General features: G+C 39.6%; 2 protein-coding genes and 1 pseudogene across 5 annotated transcripts in view; 2 read left to right on the top strand and 1 right to left on the bottom strand.

The window, feature by feature from the left end:
• LOC145444738 (serine/threonine-protein kinase PLK1-like) overlaps positions 1–13,434 on the top strand; it is a 261,677-nt gene that overhangs the window by 1,872 nt on the left and 246,371 nt on the right. Inside the window, exons 4-5 of one of the 2 annotated variants that reach the window (XR_013916804.1) lie at positions 659–861; positions 3,094–3,836. Coding sequence is in view for 1 of the 2 variants with exons in the window: in XM_080322889.1 (XP_080179015.1) it covers positions 659–744 (86 nt within the window). In the remaining variant the exon portion in view is untranslated. Of the gene's footprint in view, positions 1–658; positions 862–3,093; positions 3,837–13,434 lie in introns of those variants that run through there. The other variant, XM_080322889.1, reaches the window with a different exon arrangement.
• LOC145442337 (serine/threonine-protein kinase polo-like) overlaps positions 1–13,434 on the bottom strand; it is a 294,599-nt gene that overhangs the window by 230,368 nt on the left and 50,797 nt on the right. The gene's annotated exons all lie outside the window — the stretch shown is intronic.
• Positions 6,594–10,868, top strand: LOC145437352 (uncharacterized; annotated as a pseudogene).

Below are 13,434 nucleotides of genomic sequence, written 5' to 3'. Positions count from 1 at the left end.
AAGTACAAGTAGCGCCGTAAATATCAACTCAATTGCAAAAAATTTAATGATCATTCTAGTTGTCTATTAGACTCATTTCATCGAAAGGTCGGTGATTTAATTCGAAATATTTCGGAAATATTGCAATCCCCCTATTTCTAACATAATTTCTAGTTTTCTTGAAAACACTACACAGAACTGTATTGTGTGTAACGAGGCTAGCTCGAGCTTGCTGTACAGACATTTGCATTCTTTTGTAGATCGGAATTTTATTCTGTTGTAAAGTTCTCATGAATTCAGTCAGTCTGATTCTGATCTAATTTGAAAATAATCAGCTATCATCCTAATTCGAATCTAATCTGGATTAGCTGAAAATTTTCTAGTCTGCCACTGCAGCTCATCTCGTACAAACTGCTACACGCTAATGGTATATACAAACCAAAAACCAGGAAATGTGTCACTGATACTTCCATATTACAATATATGGTTATGTGTTACGTAATACGACTTGGTATTTCGCTGCTTAAAGAATGTATGCAACTATTTCAAGATTGTCCTGCGTAAAGCAGGCCTTCAAATATCTGCAAAATGTTCATTGATTCAAATCCGATTTCAATACTGTCCTTACTATAGAAGACCTTCAAATGTCTGCAAATTTTTGACATGCAATAAATTCCAGGCTTCCAAGCACGTGACAACAGCAACGGTGTACTTTTCAACAACTTCTCTACGGTAACGACGAACAATGACAGAGACATGGTATAACCTCACTACATACTCCAACAATACCCGAGTATGCTAACCAAGAAAGTGACCTTGCCTCACATACATCTGTGGGGATTGGATGATGGCTGGTTGATATATCGTGATTACATTTGAAATGTGAGTGATGTTACAAACTTGACTACTGCTACCCCCTACACTACTGGCGTTTGGCTAGCTACGTTATGGTAATTGAAATCAGAATAGGTTAACGAGTCAGCGTCGTTACAATTGAAGTAATTTCCAAGTCGTATCAAAGCTACTTCAAATATAAAAGTAGAAAATGAAAGACCTGAACATTACTCAGTAGTGTCAAGTTGAATTAGGATGTGTAAAAGTAGTTGGTGATATCAAGTCGAAATAATGCCATCTGTTTATACTCAATTACAAGCAGAAGTAGCAATTTCAACAACGGTCAAAACTGCTTCACGTGTAAGTAGGAGGGGGTCAAAGTAGTCGGCAACGCTGCAAAAGTAGAAGTAATACCGTAAATTGATACTCAATGACAGTTAGAACGTCTATGACTTATCGAAACTACTTCAATTGGAAAAGAAAAGTTTCAAAATGTAGATTATGTCAAGGAGACACCTAAATCAACAAAATAGAGTAACAAATTTCTTCTACTCTACACGCTCCAGCATTAGATAATTCTAATCGTGTAATTAGATTAATTGTAGCAAAATGCCAGTAATATAATCTTACAATGAAATGTTTCAACGTCATAATTATAGCTTTTCTCTAATTTGTGAAATGTTTCTATGCCCTCATGTTAACTGTAATCGAATTTGTGGTTTTCATGAAAATGCTGCAGAAGAACTGTATGATGTGAGACCAGCCAAACTTGGTCCACTGATATTTGACAGTCTCGGAGAATAGACTATTATGAGAATTTACTCATATTTGATATGAACTGAGATAGATTTTTTTATAATTCATTCCAGGTCGGAATTGATTCAAATTCCAAATTCAGCCGTTCTCATTCTAATCTAATTTGAAAAAAAAACGATGTAACTATAAATCTAACTTGGAGAAAGTTATGTAGTTATAATTCTAATCCTAACATAATTTGGAAAAAAACTGTGTAGTCATAATTCTTATTTTAAGCTAATTTGGAAATACTGTTGGTATAAATCTAACTTGGAAAAATTGTGTAGTTATTATTCTAATTCTAACCTATTTTGGAAAAAAATGTGTAGTCATAATTCTTATTTTAAGCTGATTTGGAAATACTGTAGCTATAAATCGAACTTGGAAATATTGTGTTGTTATAATTCTAATTCTAACCTAATTTGAAAAAAGAATCTGTTGTCATAAGTCTTATTTTAACCTTATTTGAAAATACTGTACGTAGCTATAAATCTACTTCTAGCCTAATTTCGAAAAAATGCACTTGTATAATTCCAGTTATGAAAAATACGGCTATAATTCTAGTTCTAATCAAAGTTGAAACGAAAATGCATTTTCAATTCTAATTCTAATCGAATTTGGAAAAAACTTGGCTATAATTCTAATTCTAGTTGAATTTGGAACAAATGTATCTATAATTATATTTATAATCTGGTGCGATTTGGAAAAATCGTGTACTTGTAATTCTAGTGGAATATTGCAGCTGCAGCTGCAACATAATGCCAATGGTTTCCATACAAACCTGCTTTGATATCTAAATAAGGTACGACACGTAAGCTACAGCCTTCTGATATTTTACTATTTTCCATACCAGTTTGATAGTTTGTTGCGTCAGTGGTTTTACCAAGTCACGGCGTTCCGCGTCGCAAAAGTCTTCCTCCGACTGTATCTTTCGACGCGACTCAACTCGAATCATTTTTATTTTATCACCTATTGAGTCCGAGTTCGAATAATTCTAAAAAAGGCCGGCCCAAGTCCAAATCACGATTTCCAGTACGAATCAACAACGGGTCATGTGTAACCATCATAATAGGTAATCTTCCACTTCGTCGTAACTTTTGAAAGGGATCTAATAGTGAAGTTTGTTTGGTAGTTTCTGACTCCTGGAGTAATTTTAGAGCGAATTTTAGGTTCTCAAATTTAAAGAAAGGTAGAGAATATTGTCACGGGCCGCATGTTTGAGAATTCTGTCTTAGTGGCAAGAATGTTATAATGTCAGAAGTCGAAAAATCCTCTCTGACGACTAATTTATTAGAATTATTACTCGCGTCAGATTAGAGTCCTCGAATCATTATTCCCAGCCTTACTATTGCCCTGACTACTTTGAGCATATCGTGCTTCTACTTGTAAAAGATTAAGAATATTCTAGGTTCCTTCTACTTGAGTATCATCACTGACTACTGTAAACACTTGCTCATGTGGTTTAATGTATTTTCCATCATACAGAACCACGACATTTTGAGTCTGCTGATGGATTGAATGACTTATATCGACCAGCAACGAAACTTCACAATCTACAAGCTGAGCCTGATCGACAAATGCGGCTGTAGCTGTAACCTGGGCCATCGACTATGGTACGCCAGGACCATGCTGGATAAACTCGTGTCCAGTCATACTTCTGCCGCGCGAAACTAACATTTCATGAGCTGTATGACGTATTGACTTTGTGTATGATTTCCGCTTTAAAAGCATTTTCTACACGTTTTTTAACAAACAGGGTTATGATATGTCGTGTACGTCAAATCATTTGGCATCCCATGGAAGATCATCTCGCGTGCCGGGGGCTGCCGACCCCTAGGGTGATTCGTAGGTCTGTAATTCCAAACGTATTGCTTAGCACTATTTGCTGTAGTGAATATGCGGCATGTAATTGCGCACAGTCACGAATCACGCAACCGCTACATATATTGCCTGGAATGCCGCGTCACAGCGTATTTTATACCAAATAATTGGTATGGTACGATTCAATAGGAAAGTACGTTATTTCCGTTGTGTGGCGATCTATCAAGACGCTTGGTGTGAATGGTTTCTAGGCGCAAACTACTGCAAATAGTTAACTTCGCTTTGTTCATTCTGTTCGTACCTCAGTTGCTTATGTAGGCCTATGTGCGTTGAAATGCATGTCGTAGTTCCCCGTAAAGTTGATTGTAGCCGAATTTTAATAAAAATCCAGAAAGCTTGTTACGCAATTTCATCTACGTACGTACACCACAACCTTTCGGATGCAGCGTGTCAAAATGTCAAAATATCTTAAAATAGTACCCACGGGCGTCCCAATCATTTTTAGACATATTTAGCGTTCCACGCAATGAATCCCACCAACCGCTTATCTGCAGTTGGTGACGGCATCGGTCACGCCAGTATTACTTACATTATTGGTCGCGAAGGGTATGAATTTTGATCGCTACTGCACTAGACCTATCACATAATGTACGTAAGTTTATATCATTTAATTTTATTCAGCTAATTATCGATCTCTTGTGGTTGCTGTGGTTGTTTCTAAGTCCACTGTGTTCGGTGACAGGCCCATCAAGGATGTTTCGATGTTATGGCCTGGTAATTATAATGGACTCACCCCCGTAGCATACAATGTCACAATCATGCTGGCATGACACTCGATTTGTCTGCAAAGCTCCAAAGATCGCGTTAAAGTGGTAAAGGTTGTCGTTGCTCCAGCTATATTGGATTCGATTACATGTATCAGACGGAACTAAGAGGTACATCCTTTAGTAAGACGATCACGATTCCAAATTCGCATTTCGACGCGGGACTCGATTTTCCTCTGCGGGTTTCATTTGTACTATTCAGCGCCGGTCATTTCGGCACTTGGACAGTGGACATATCAATGTCGAACGATTTGGCCAACATGCAGCGATTATTGTATTTCAAGTACTTAAGTGTCGTAGACCCCGGTTACATATTTTGTAACAAACATGGTTATAATATGTGTGCATCAAATCATTTGGCGTGCCATGAAAAATTTTCTCGCGAGCCACAAATGGGGCTCGTGCCGGGTTTTGCCGACCCCCGGTCTAAACCTTCATTTAATTTCATTTTTCGGCTTTTTTAGCTTGCCTGTAATTCTTTATGGGTGATAGATAGGATGCGTCAAATAGTAATCGCGAGCACTGACTGACTTGTTTTATGAATGAGGGACTTAGAAGCGTATCCCGTAATTTGAAACAAACGCCGTATAACGCCTAATGTGGCAATGGCAACAAAGAAGGTGTGAAGTAAACTATATGGAAAGAGTGATTTCTTGTGACTTTAATTGCTACTCATACTTTGCCAATTTGCCTTTATTTTGAATATGGATTACGCATGCGTGGTACGTAGGCAGCGTCATCGTGGCATATTAATGAACATTGAACAGGCTTTAAATTTAACGAATTTCCCGATCAGTTGATACATATTCCATGGTTTTATTCATTCCTAAAGCAAGTTTTCTGTTGTGAATTCCAAGCAACCATTCGCGGGCCGCACTTTGCCCAGGTCTGGTATACACTATACATGAATGGAGTGGAACATGCCATGAATTGGGCCATCTGTATTGTGAGCTCTGGTGGTTGCTACTTAATTGCTGGGTCTGCAATAGATTCATCCATGGGCCAAATGAAATCATCCGTCGGGCCGTGTCTGGCCTGTCAGGATTGTGTTTGACAGCCCTATGCAGTACTACTAGGTCGGTGCGGCTATCTGTTTGTGTGTTTTAATCAGGTCCGAAACAACAATTTTTCTGGCCCCTCCCGCCCAAAAAAGCACGGAACTTGGGCCCACCATAGGGTAGTCGATGTAACTTGCTGTTCACTTACCATATGCATTTGGCTTGATTCTTCCATATATTAGTCTCTTATAAAATGCACCAGCAGGTTGCACATCCTGTGATTTTCAACCGTTATTATGGTCGCGACCTCATCTCCAACTTGAAAATGTGATACAGCTCAAAACTTGATAAGATGATTACTAAAAAATTTCAGCTTCCCCAGACTTACTCACGGCCTATTTTGAAAGCTGGTGACGTCCAATATCTTCGTGACCCACAGATAAAGGCAAATGACCCCAAGATCTGGAACCACTGTCTGTGATTGGAAACATCAATCGGCGTTAACCTAGGCTTACCATACGTCCTCTTTTAAGAGGATTTGTCCTCTTTTTTGACTTTTTGGAAAGTGTCCTCGGAGGACGCCCTTTTGTCCTCTTTTTTGAGATTTTGTCCTCTTTTGAAAATTTAGGTCAGATTTCTGAATAAGTGTCCTCTTTTTAGATTTCCAAAATATGGTAACCTAAGCCTACCTTAACCAACTCTAGGAATATACCGCTAGCTCATATTTGCGATTACAATTAGATTTATTTCATCAAATGATGGTATTTATATTTATTTTTGACTGCATTTTTTACGAGGGCGGTGCCTGCATGGTCGCCATAGTTATTAAAATATAAGTTGCACTAACTAGCGCGCGGCGCGAAGACAAATCTCGAATAGCCTAAATCAGCTTGAAAATAATATTGTTTGTTGATTTACGAAAAACTTTTGAGCCTACTTCAAGCCTTCTAAATTACGGACATTTAGGCATATTTTAGAATTTCCACCCATACGCATTTTTCTCAGTGAAATTCCGGACGTATGGTAACCCTGACCAACACCGTATCAGTAATTAAACAGAGGCAACATTAATGTTTGCGATTGGTTGCATAACAAAACTACATTTATCGGCCAAATAATAATGTAAATCTACAAAACAGTTTGCGAGAAAGGATGATATGCTAAGAGGTGTAATAATAAAAAAGATAGCAATGAACACAACGACTTTCGGCGTCACACTTGTTCTCAAACAACCATGAGCCAGTTTAATTTGTCATACTCGGACATACAAATCAAATGTAGTGATTTTACCTTCTAAACATGAGCTAAGCTTTTTCAATAAAGACTCTCTCTCTCTCACGGTAGACCGCTTTTCCGGGTGGTGAAGTTTGCCTCGTTTTAATGTCTACAGCGATCATAACATAGCGTAGCCGATGGCTATATCGAGCGCCCAGGGCGTAACATTCCAGACTAAGAACGCTATTACTTGCATTGATACTATATTTATAGTTGAACAGAACAGTTTTCAGAACGGCGTGGCGGCAGGTTGTTCATATATTATGACTGATTGTAGGCAGACTTCACTCTTCGCGGTAATGAATTGCCGCCCGAGCAGGATCGAATATAACAAAGCGATGTGATGTGTTCAGTTCGCAAATATTCTGGCAGATCTCTAGAATAATTTGTGAGAATTTGAGGATTCGCGATATTTATTTTCACGTGATGTTGGCTGCAGCGCGGACATTTATACTAATAATATATATTTTGGCTTCCGGAGGTATTAAGAATGTGCGGTGGTTATTAGAAGATCGGTGCTTCTTCAGCGTTATTGACAGATAGTGACGCATGTAACATCATGTTTTTGAAGATGTCGGGTGATTTATACCTTAGGTGAAAGAAATAAGTCTGGCAGTTGGTAACCAGTGGTTGCGAATTAAGCGATTTTGTCGGCAAATCTAGCGATTTTTCATTTGGTTTAGCGATAAAAACTAGCAATCCAGCGACTAGCTATAATATTAGCGAATTTTGAAAATTATATAGCGATTTCCTAGCACGCATCGCCGATCAGCATTCGGGTACCGTGCATGAATAGGAACGTCTTTGCCGACTTTCCTGGTCACTGATTAGTTGGTCATAACTTTTCCCGACATAAAATCTACGGTATCTTGTTCGCCAAACTGGACAAGATCCTGAATAATTGGCTCCCAGACGATGTGAGTAATCACAACCATGATCGCCCAATGCAATGTCCTATACTAGGTTTGATATAGCCTATGAATTCTTTCCGGCCACACCGGACGCATATAGGATCCACCACCTCCAAAACTGAAATCGCAACTATCCACATAGGGGTAGCTGGATTCAAGATACCTGTACCTATATCACATCGGACTCTTTTCACCTAAACGAGACGCAACAATGGTAGTGTCATTACATTATTCGTATCAAATTCCATCGAGATCCAAGGGGGAATGCGGTTTATATCGCCTTGTCCGCATTACTCGAATACCGAGTATGATATTCGATTTGCCTAAGATAATGAAAAGAAATGGACGATATTATCGTGGTATTTTGACACCACGTAACAACGTTCTAATCAGATTTAAATACCCCCTCAAAAGTTTTAAAGGATTTAGATACTTCCTCAAAAATTTTTAAAGGATTTAAATATAATTGACCATAACTTAATTCAGACCAATCTTTAGTGACATGTAACATGTCTATCCGCAGCCAATCTCGAAAACGGAATATGAAATGTAATTGTGATCTTGTATATTGTTGTTTATCACTCTGCTCCGTTTTTGCTAATTCCTTCTGTATTTCCAATGTGTCATAATATAAGAATTATAATTCTATATAATAGCTCATTCCAAGCTATCGTTCAGTACTCGTTTTCAAGAAGAGAGCGGTTGATGTGTGATGCTTGAAGAAGTAAATTAATATACAGATAATCCAGAAGAATGACAAGGAAGGTGTCCTGTCGGACCTGTGGAAAGCGCTTCCATCGTAAGGTCGGATTGAAAGCTCACTTGCGATTCCACCTTATAGATAGAAATACCGAATGTGAGATCTGCGGAAAAACCTTTGCTGCAATCAGTTTATTGAAAAAGCACTTGAAAAGACATGCGGATACACGTACTGCTCACCTTGGAGTAAAAAAACACGACTGTGAGATCTGTGGAAAATCGTTTGTGCGGATTGGCGGCCTGAAAACGCATGGAAATATACATACCGGAGGCTGTGCATGTCAGATCTGCGGAAAAGTGTTTGCTCGGATCGGACACTTGAAAACACATGAAAATACACATACTGGAGTCAAAAACTATGAGTGTCAGATCTGTGGAAAAGCGTTTATCCATCTTCGTAGCTTAAAACAGCATATAAATACACATATTGGAGTCAAAAACTTTGCATGTCAGATATGCGGAAAAGCGTTTACCCAGCTTTGTGACTTGAAAAGACATGAAAATACACATACCGGAGTCAAAACCTATGCATGTCAGGTCTGCGGAAAAGCGTTTACCCAGCTTGGTACCTTGAACGAACATGGAAATACACATACTGCAGTCAAAAACTATGCATGTCAGGTCTGTGGAAAAGCGTTTACCAAGCTTGGTAATTTGAAAGAACATGTAAATACTCATACGGGAGTCAAAAACTATGCATGTCAGATTTGCGGAAAAGCGTTTACCCTGCCTGGTAACTTGAAAAGACATGAAAATACACATATTGGAGTCAAAAACTATGCATGTCAGATCTGCGGAAAAGCGTTTGCCCGGCTTCCTGACTTGAAAAGACACGAAAATACACATACCGGAATCAAAGACTATGCATGTCAGGTCTGCGGAAAAGCGTTTACCCAGCTTCGTACCTTGAAAGAACATGGAAATACACATACTGGAGTCAAAAACTATGCATGTCAGATCTGCGGAAAAGCGTTTACCCAGCTTGGTACCTTGAACGAACATGGAAATACACATACTGGAGTCAAAAACTATGCATGTCAGATTTGCGGAAAAGCGTTTGCCCGGCTTCCTGACTTGAAAAGACACGAAAATACACATACCGGAGTCAAAGACTATGCATGTCAGGTCTGCGGAAAAGCGTTTACCCAGCTTCGTACCTTGAAAGAACATGGAAATACACATACTGGAGTCAAAAACTATGCATGTCAGATCTGCGGAAAAGCGTTTACCCAGCTTGGTACCTTGAACGAACATGGAAATACACATACTGGAGTCAAAAACTATGCATGTCAGATTTGCGGAAAAGCGTTTACCCTGCCTGGTAACTTGAAAAGACATGGAAATACACATATTGGAGTCAAAAACTATGCATGTCAGATCTGCGGAAAAGCGTTTACCCAGCTTGGTACCTTGAACGAACATGGAAATACACATACTGGAGTCAAAAACTATGCATGTCAGATTTGCGGAAAAGCGTTTACCCTGCCTGGTAACTTGAAAAGACATGGAAATACACATACTGGAGTCAAAAACTATGCATGTCAGATCTGCGGAAAAGTTTTTGCCCGGCTTGGTGACTTAAAAATACATGGAAATACACATACTGGAGTCAAAGACTATGCATGTCAGGTCTGTGGAAAAGCGTTTACCCAGCTTCATACCTTGAAAGAACATGGAAATACACATACTGGAGTCAAAAACTATGCATGTCATATCTGCGGAAAAGCGTTTACCTGTCTCGGTAACTTAAGACAACATGAAAATACACATACTGGAGTCAAAAACTATGCATGTCAGATCTGCGGAAAAGCGTTTGCCCAGCTTCGTGACTTGAAAAGACATGAAAATACACATAGCGGAGTCAAAGACTATGCATGTCAGGGTGCGGAAAAGCGTTTACCCTGCCTGGTAACTTGAAAAGACATGGAAATACACATATTGGAGTCAAAAACTATGCATGTCAGATCTGCGGAAAAGCGTTTACCCAGCCTGGTAACTTGAAAAGACATGGAAATACACATATTGGAGTCAAAAACTATGCATGTCAGATTTGCGGAAAAGCGTTTACCCTGCCTGGTAACTTGAAAAGACATGGAAATACACATATTGGAGTCAAAAACTATGCATGTCAGATCTGCGGAAAAGCGTTTACCCAGCTTGGTACCTTGAACGAACATGGAAATACACATACTGGAGTCAAAAACTATGCATGTCAGATTTGCGGAAAAGCGTTTACCCTGCCTGGTAACTTGAAAAGACATGGAAATACACATACTGGAGTCAAAAACTATGCATGTCAGATCTGCGGAAAAGTTTTTGCCCGGCTTGGTGACTTAAAAATACATGGAAATACACATACTGGAGTCAAAGACTATGCATGTCAGGTCTGTGGAAAAGCGTTTACCCAGCTTCATACCTTGAAAGAACATGGAAATACACATACTGGAGTCAAAAACTATGCATGTCATATCTGCGGAAAAGCGTTTACCTGTCTCGGTAACTTAAGACAACATGAAAATACACATACTGGAGTCAAAAACTATGCATGTCAGATCTGCGGAAAAGCGTTTGCCCAGCTTCGTGACTTGAAAAGACATGAAAATACACATAGCGGAGTCAAAGACTATGCATGTCAGGGTGCGGAAAAGCGTTTACCAAGCTTCGTACCTTGAAAGAACATGGAAATACACATAATGGAGTCAAAAACTATGCATGTCAGATCTGCGGAAAAGTTTTTGCCCGGCTTGGTGACTTAAAAAGCCATATAAATACACATACTGGAGTCAAAAACTATGCATGTCAGATTTGCGGAAAAGCGTTTACCCTGCCTGGTAACTTGAAGAGACATGGAAATACACATACTGAAGTCAAAAACTATGCATGACAGATCTGCGGAAAAGCGTTCACCCATCTTGGTAACTTAAGACAACATTAAAATACACATACTGGAGTCAGAAACTATGCATGCCAGATATGCGGAAAGCGTTTACCCGGCTTCGTGACTTGAAAACGCATGAGAATACACATACTGGAGTCAAAAACTATGCATGTCAGATTTGCGGAAAAGCGTTTACCCTACCTGGTGACTTGAAAAGACATGGAAATACACATACTGAAGTCAAAAACTATGCATGTCAGATCTGCGGAAAAGCGTTTATTACCCATCTTGGTAACTTAAAACATCATGAAAAGATATTGCGGCATCTCGCCACACATGTATTTTACAGCAACACTACTTACTTGACACACTTTGTATTTTGAAAAGTATGGTGTATTTTGAAAAGTATAGCGTAAATTTAAGTTGAGTCTGCATCAATTTTACGAGTGATATTGTCAAAAAAATCTTGGCTAAACATCTCTTCATCACGGTAACTGCTTATATTTCCAGTAATTGTATCTCATCATCATCATCATCATCATTGGTTTATTAGCAATTTTATCAGTTCAATACACCACAAAAAATGCGATACAAAGAAAAGACAGGAAGATGTCGAAGCGACCAGGAGTATTCTATGGAATCTGACACCCACCTTGGCCTAGGCCAGGGGTTCTCAGCCCTTTCTTGACCGTGGCCCATTTTCCGGTTTAAAAATGTGCTGTGGCCCACCTCTCATCTTGGAGTCATAATCCTGTTCAATGCGTGGTAATCGACTGCGCCGATATGTCTATTCCTTCAAAATATGCGCATTTGTCTCTCAATTTACTGATGATATTTAAATGTAGACCTTTCGGACCTTTCGATCGCGCGAAGCGGAAATTTCCAAATCTTGGGCCCTTTCGAGGTCCCACAATCGGGGGTTTGGGTGCAGCAGTTAGGCCCACGGCCTTGGTAGATCATAGGCTGAAACTCCTGTGTATATTATGATCGTCCGCTGCTCCATTCACATCGCGAAACACAAACATCAAATCCACGCATCCGCCGTGTGATTGAGATTTTAGTTCCACTATTGTTGGGAGTAATGTAATCATTCTGGGTCAGCTTCAAACAATTCATGGGTGAATGGGGTACTACAGAGAAGTGGAGAAAGATTTTTTAAATATGCATGCAATAACACATCTTGTGCCAAACCAATTGAAGTTGCGATGCCAGAATATTCAATCCAATGATACAATCAATTCACGTGGCTCTTAGATTATGTACAATGATATCAGGGCGGACATTTTAAACCGACTCCATATAAATGCACTTCGTTAACTCCTCAATCCGTTACGATTCGTTTCGGTGCTAATAATTTGCAATTAGGGCTATTTTATCTTACAATAACACGGCATGCCTAAGCAGCCTACAGTAAATCTATACATCAATTACGTTTCATTCCGAGTTTATTGCACAGTGCACACCCCTTTCAACGGCATACGACATATGCCCCAGCCCCTGCCGGAATGCTTGGTTACTTCAGCATTTTACCTTCCAGTTATTATATACTCGAAATTATTTTAGTTGCTGTTAGCACCGGTTTGGACTTGTACATGCTGACTCCATACGTGCCAACACGTCTCATCAGAGTCGGATGAAAAGCTTTACATGAATATATTTTTAGCGATCAACATTACAAATATAACTAAACTTACATAAATTCTAAAATTTTCTAAATAGCTTTGTGGCCCACCTCAAATGCTCCTGTGGCCCACCCGTGGGCCATGGCCCACCCTTTGAAAACCCCTGGCCTAGGCGATGTAAAGAGGAGGCATACACACTGAATGAAAGTCAAGAAGATAGTATAGAAAAAGAAAGCGACAAACAATAGGGCGGCATGTCACGGGAAGCAAGATCGATAGTTCAGTCGTTGTCCGGTAATCTTGAGGATGGACTGTATTTATTTAGTAGTAATTGCTTGTATTTCGACTTGAATGTGGACATGTCGGATGGCCGGCGGGATACTGTTCCACACATCAGGTCCGGCATATTTGATGGAGCGATGATCTTTTCGGTCGATTATATGATATTTGGACGACGTGGATAACCACAATACCAGTCAATCCCATCCTTACAGGGACAACTAAAACACACCCACACACATGAAACGTCGTAGTGTCCAGCGTTGTAATGATTCGACTCGCGATTTTGGTCGACGTTGGTCTTTTTTTTTGGGGGGGGGAGGGGGGCTGACGAGCTACTGTTTCGATCCTGATCCACCGTATTCAGTTTTTAAACTACAGCACTTCTGGGGTATTTCAATATCTGCCTATGATAGAAGTTTCGACATGTCTGTAACATAGCTGCTTCCACCCGTAATC

Source organism: Botryllus schlosseri, chromosome 1 (genome assembly GCF_051294905.1).
Source record: "Botryllus schlosseri isolate E-star chromosome 1, Bs_hap1, whole genome shotgun sequence".
NCBI lineage: Eukaryota > Metazoa > Chordata > Ascidiacea > Stolidobranchia > Styelidae > Botryllus > Botryllus schlosseri.
Note: the sequence above shows the minus strand (reverse complement) of the source record. Positions and strands in the feature narration are given on the sequence as shown.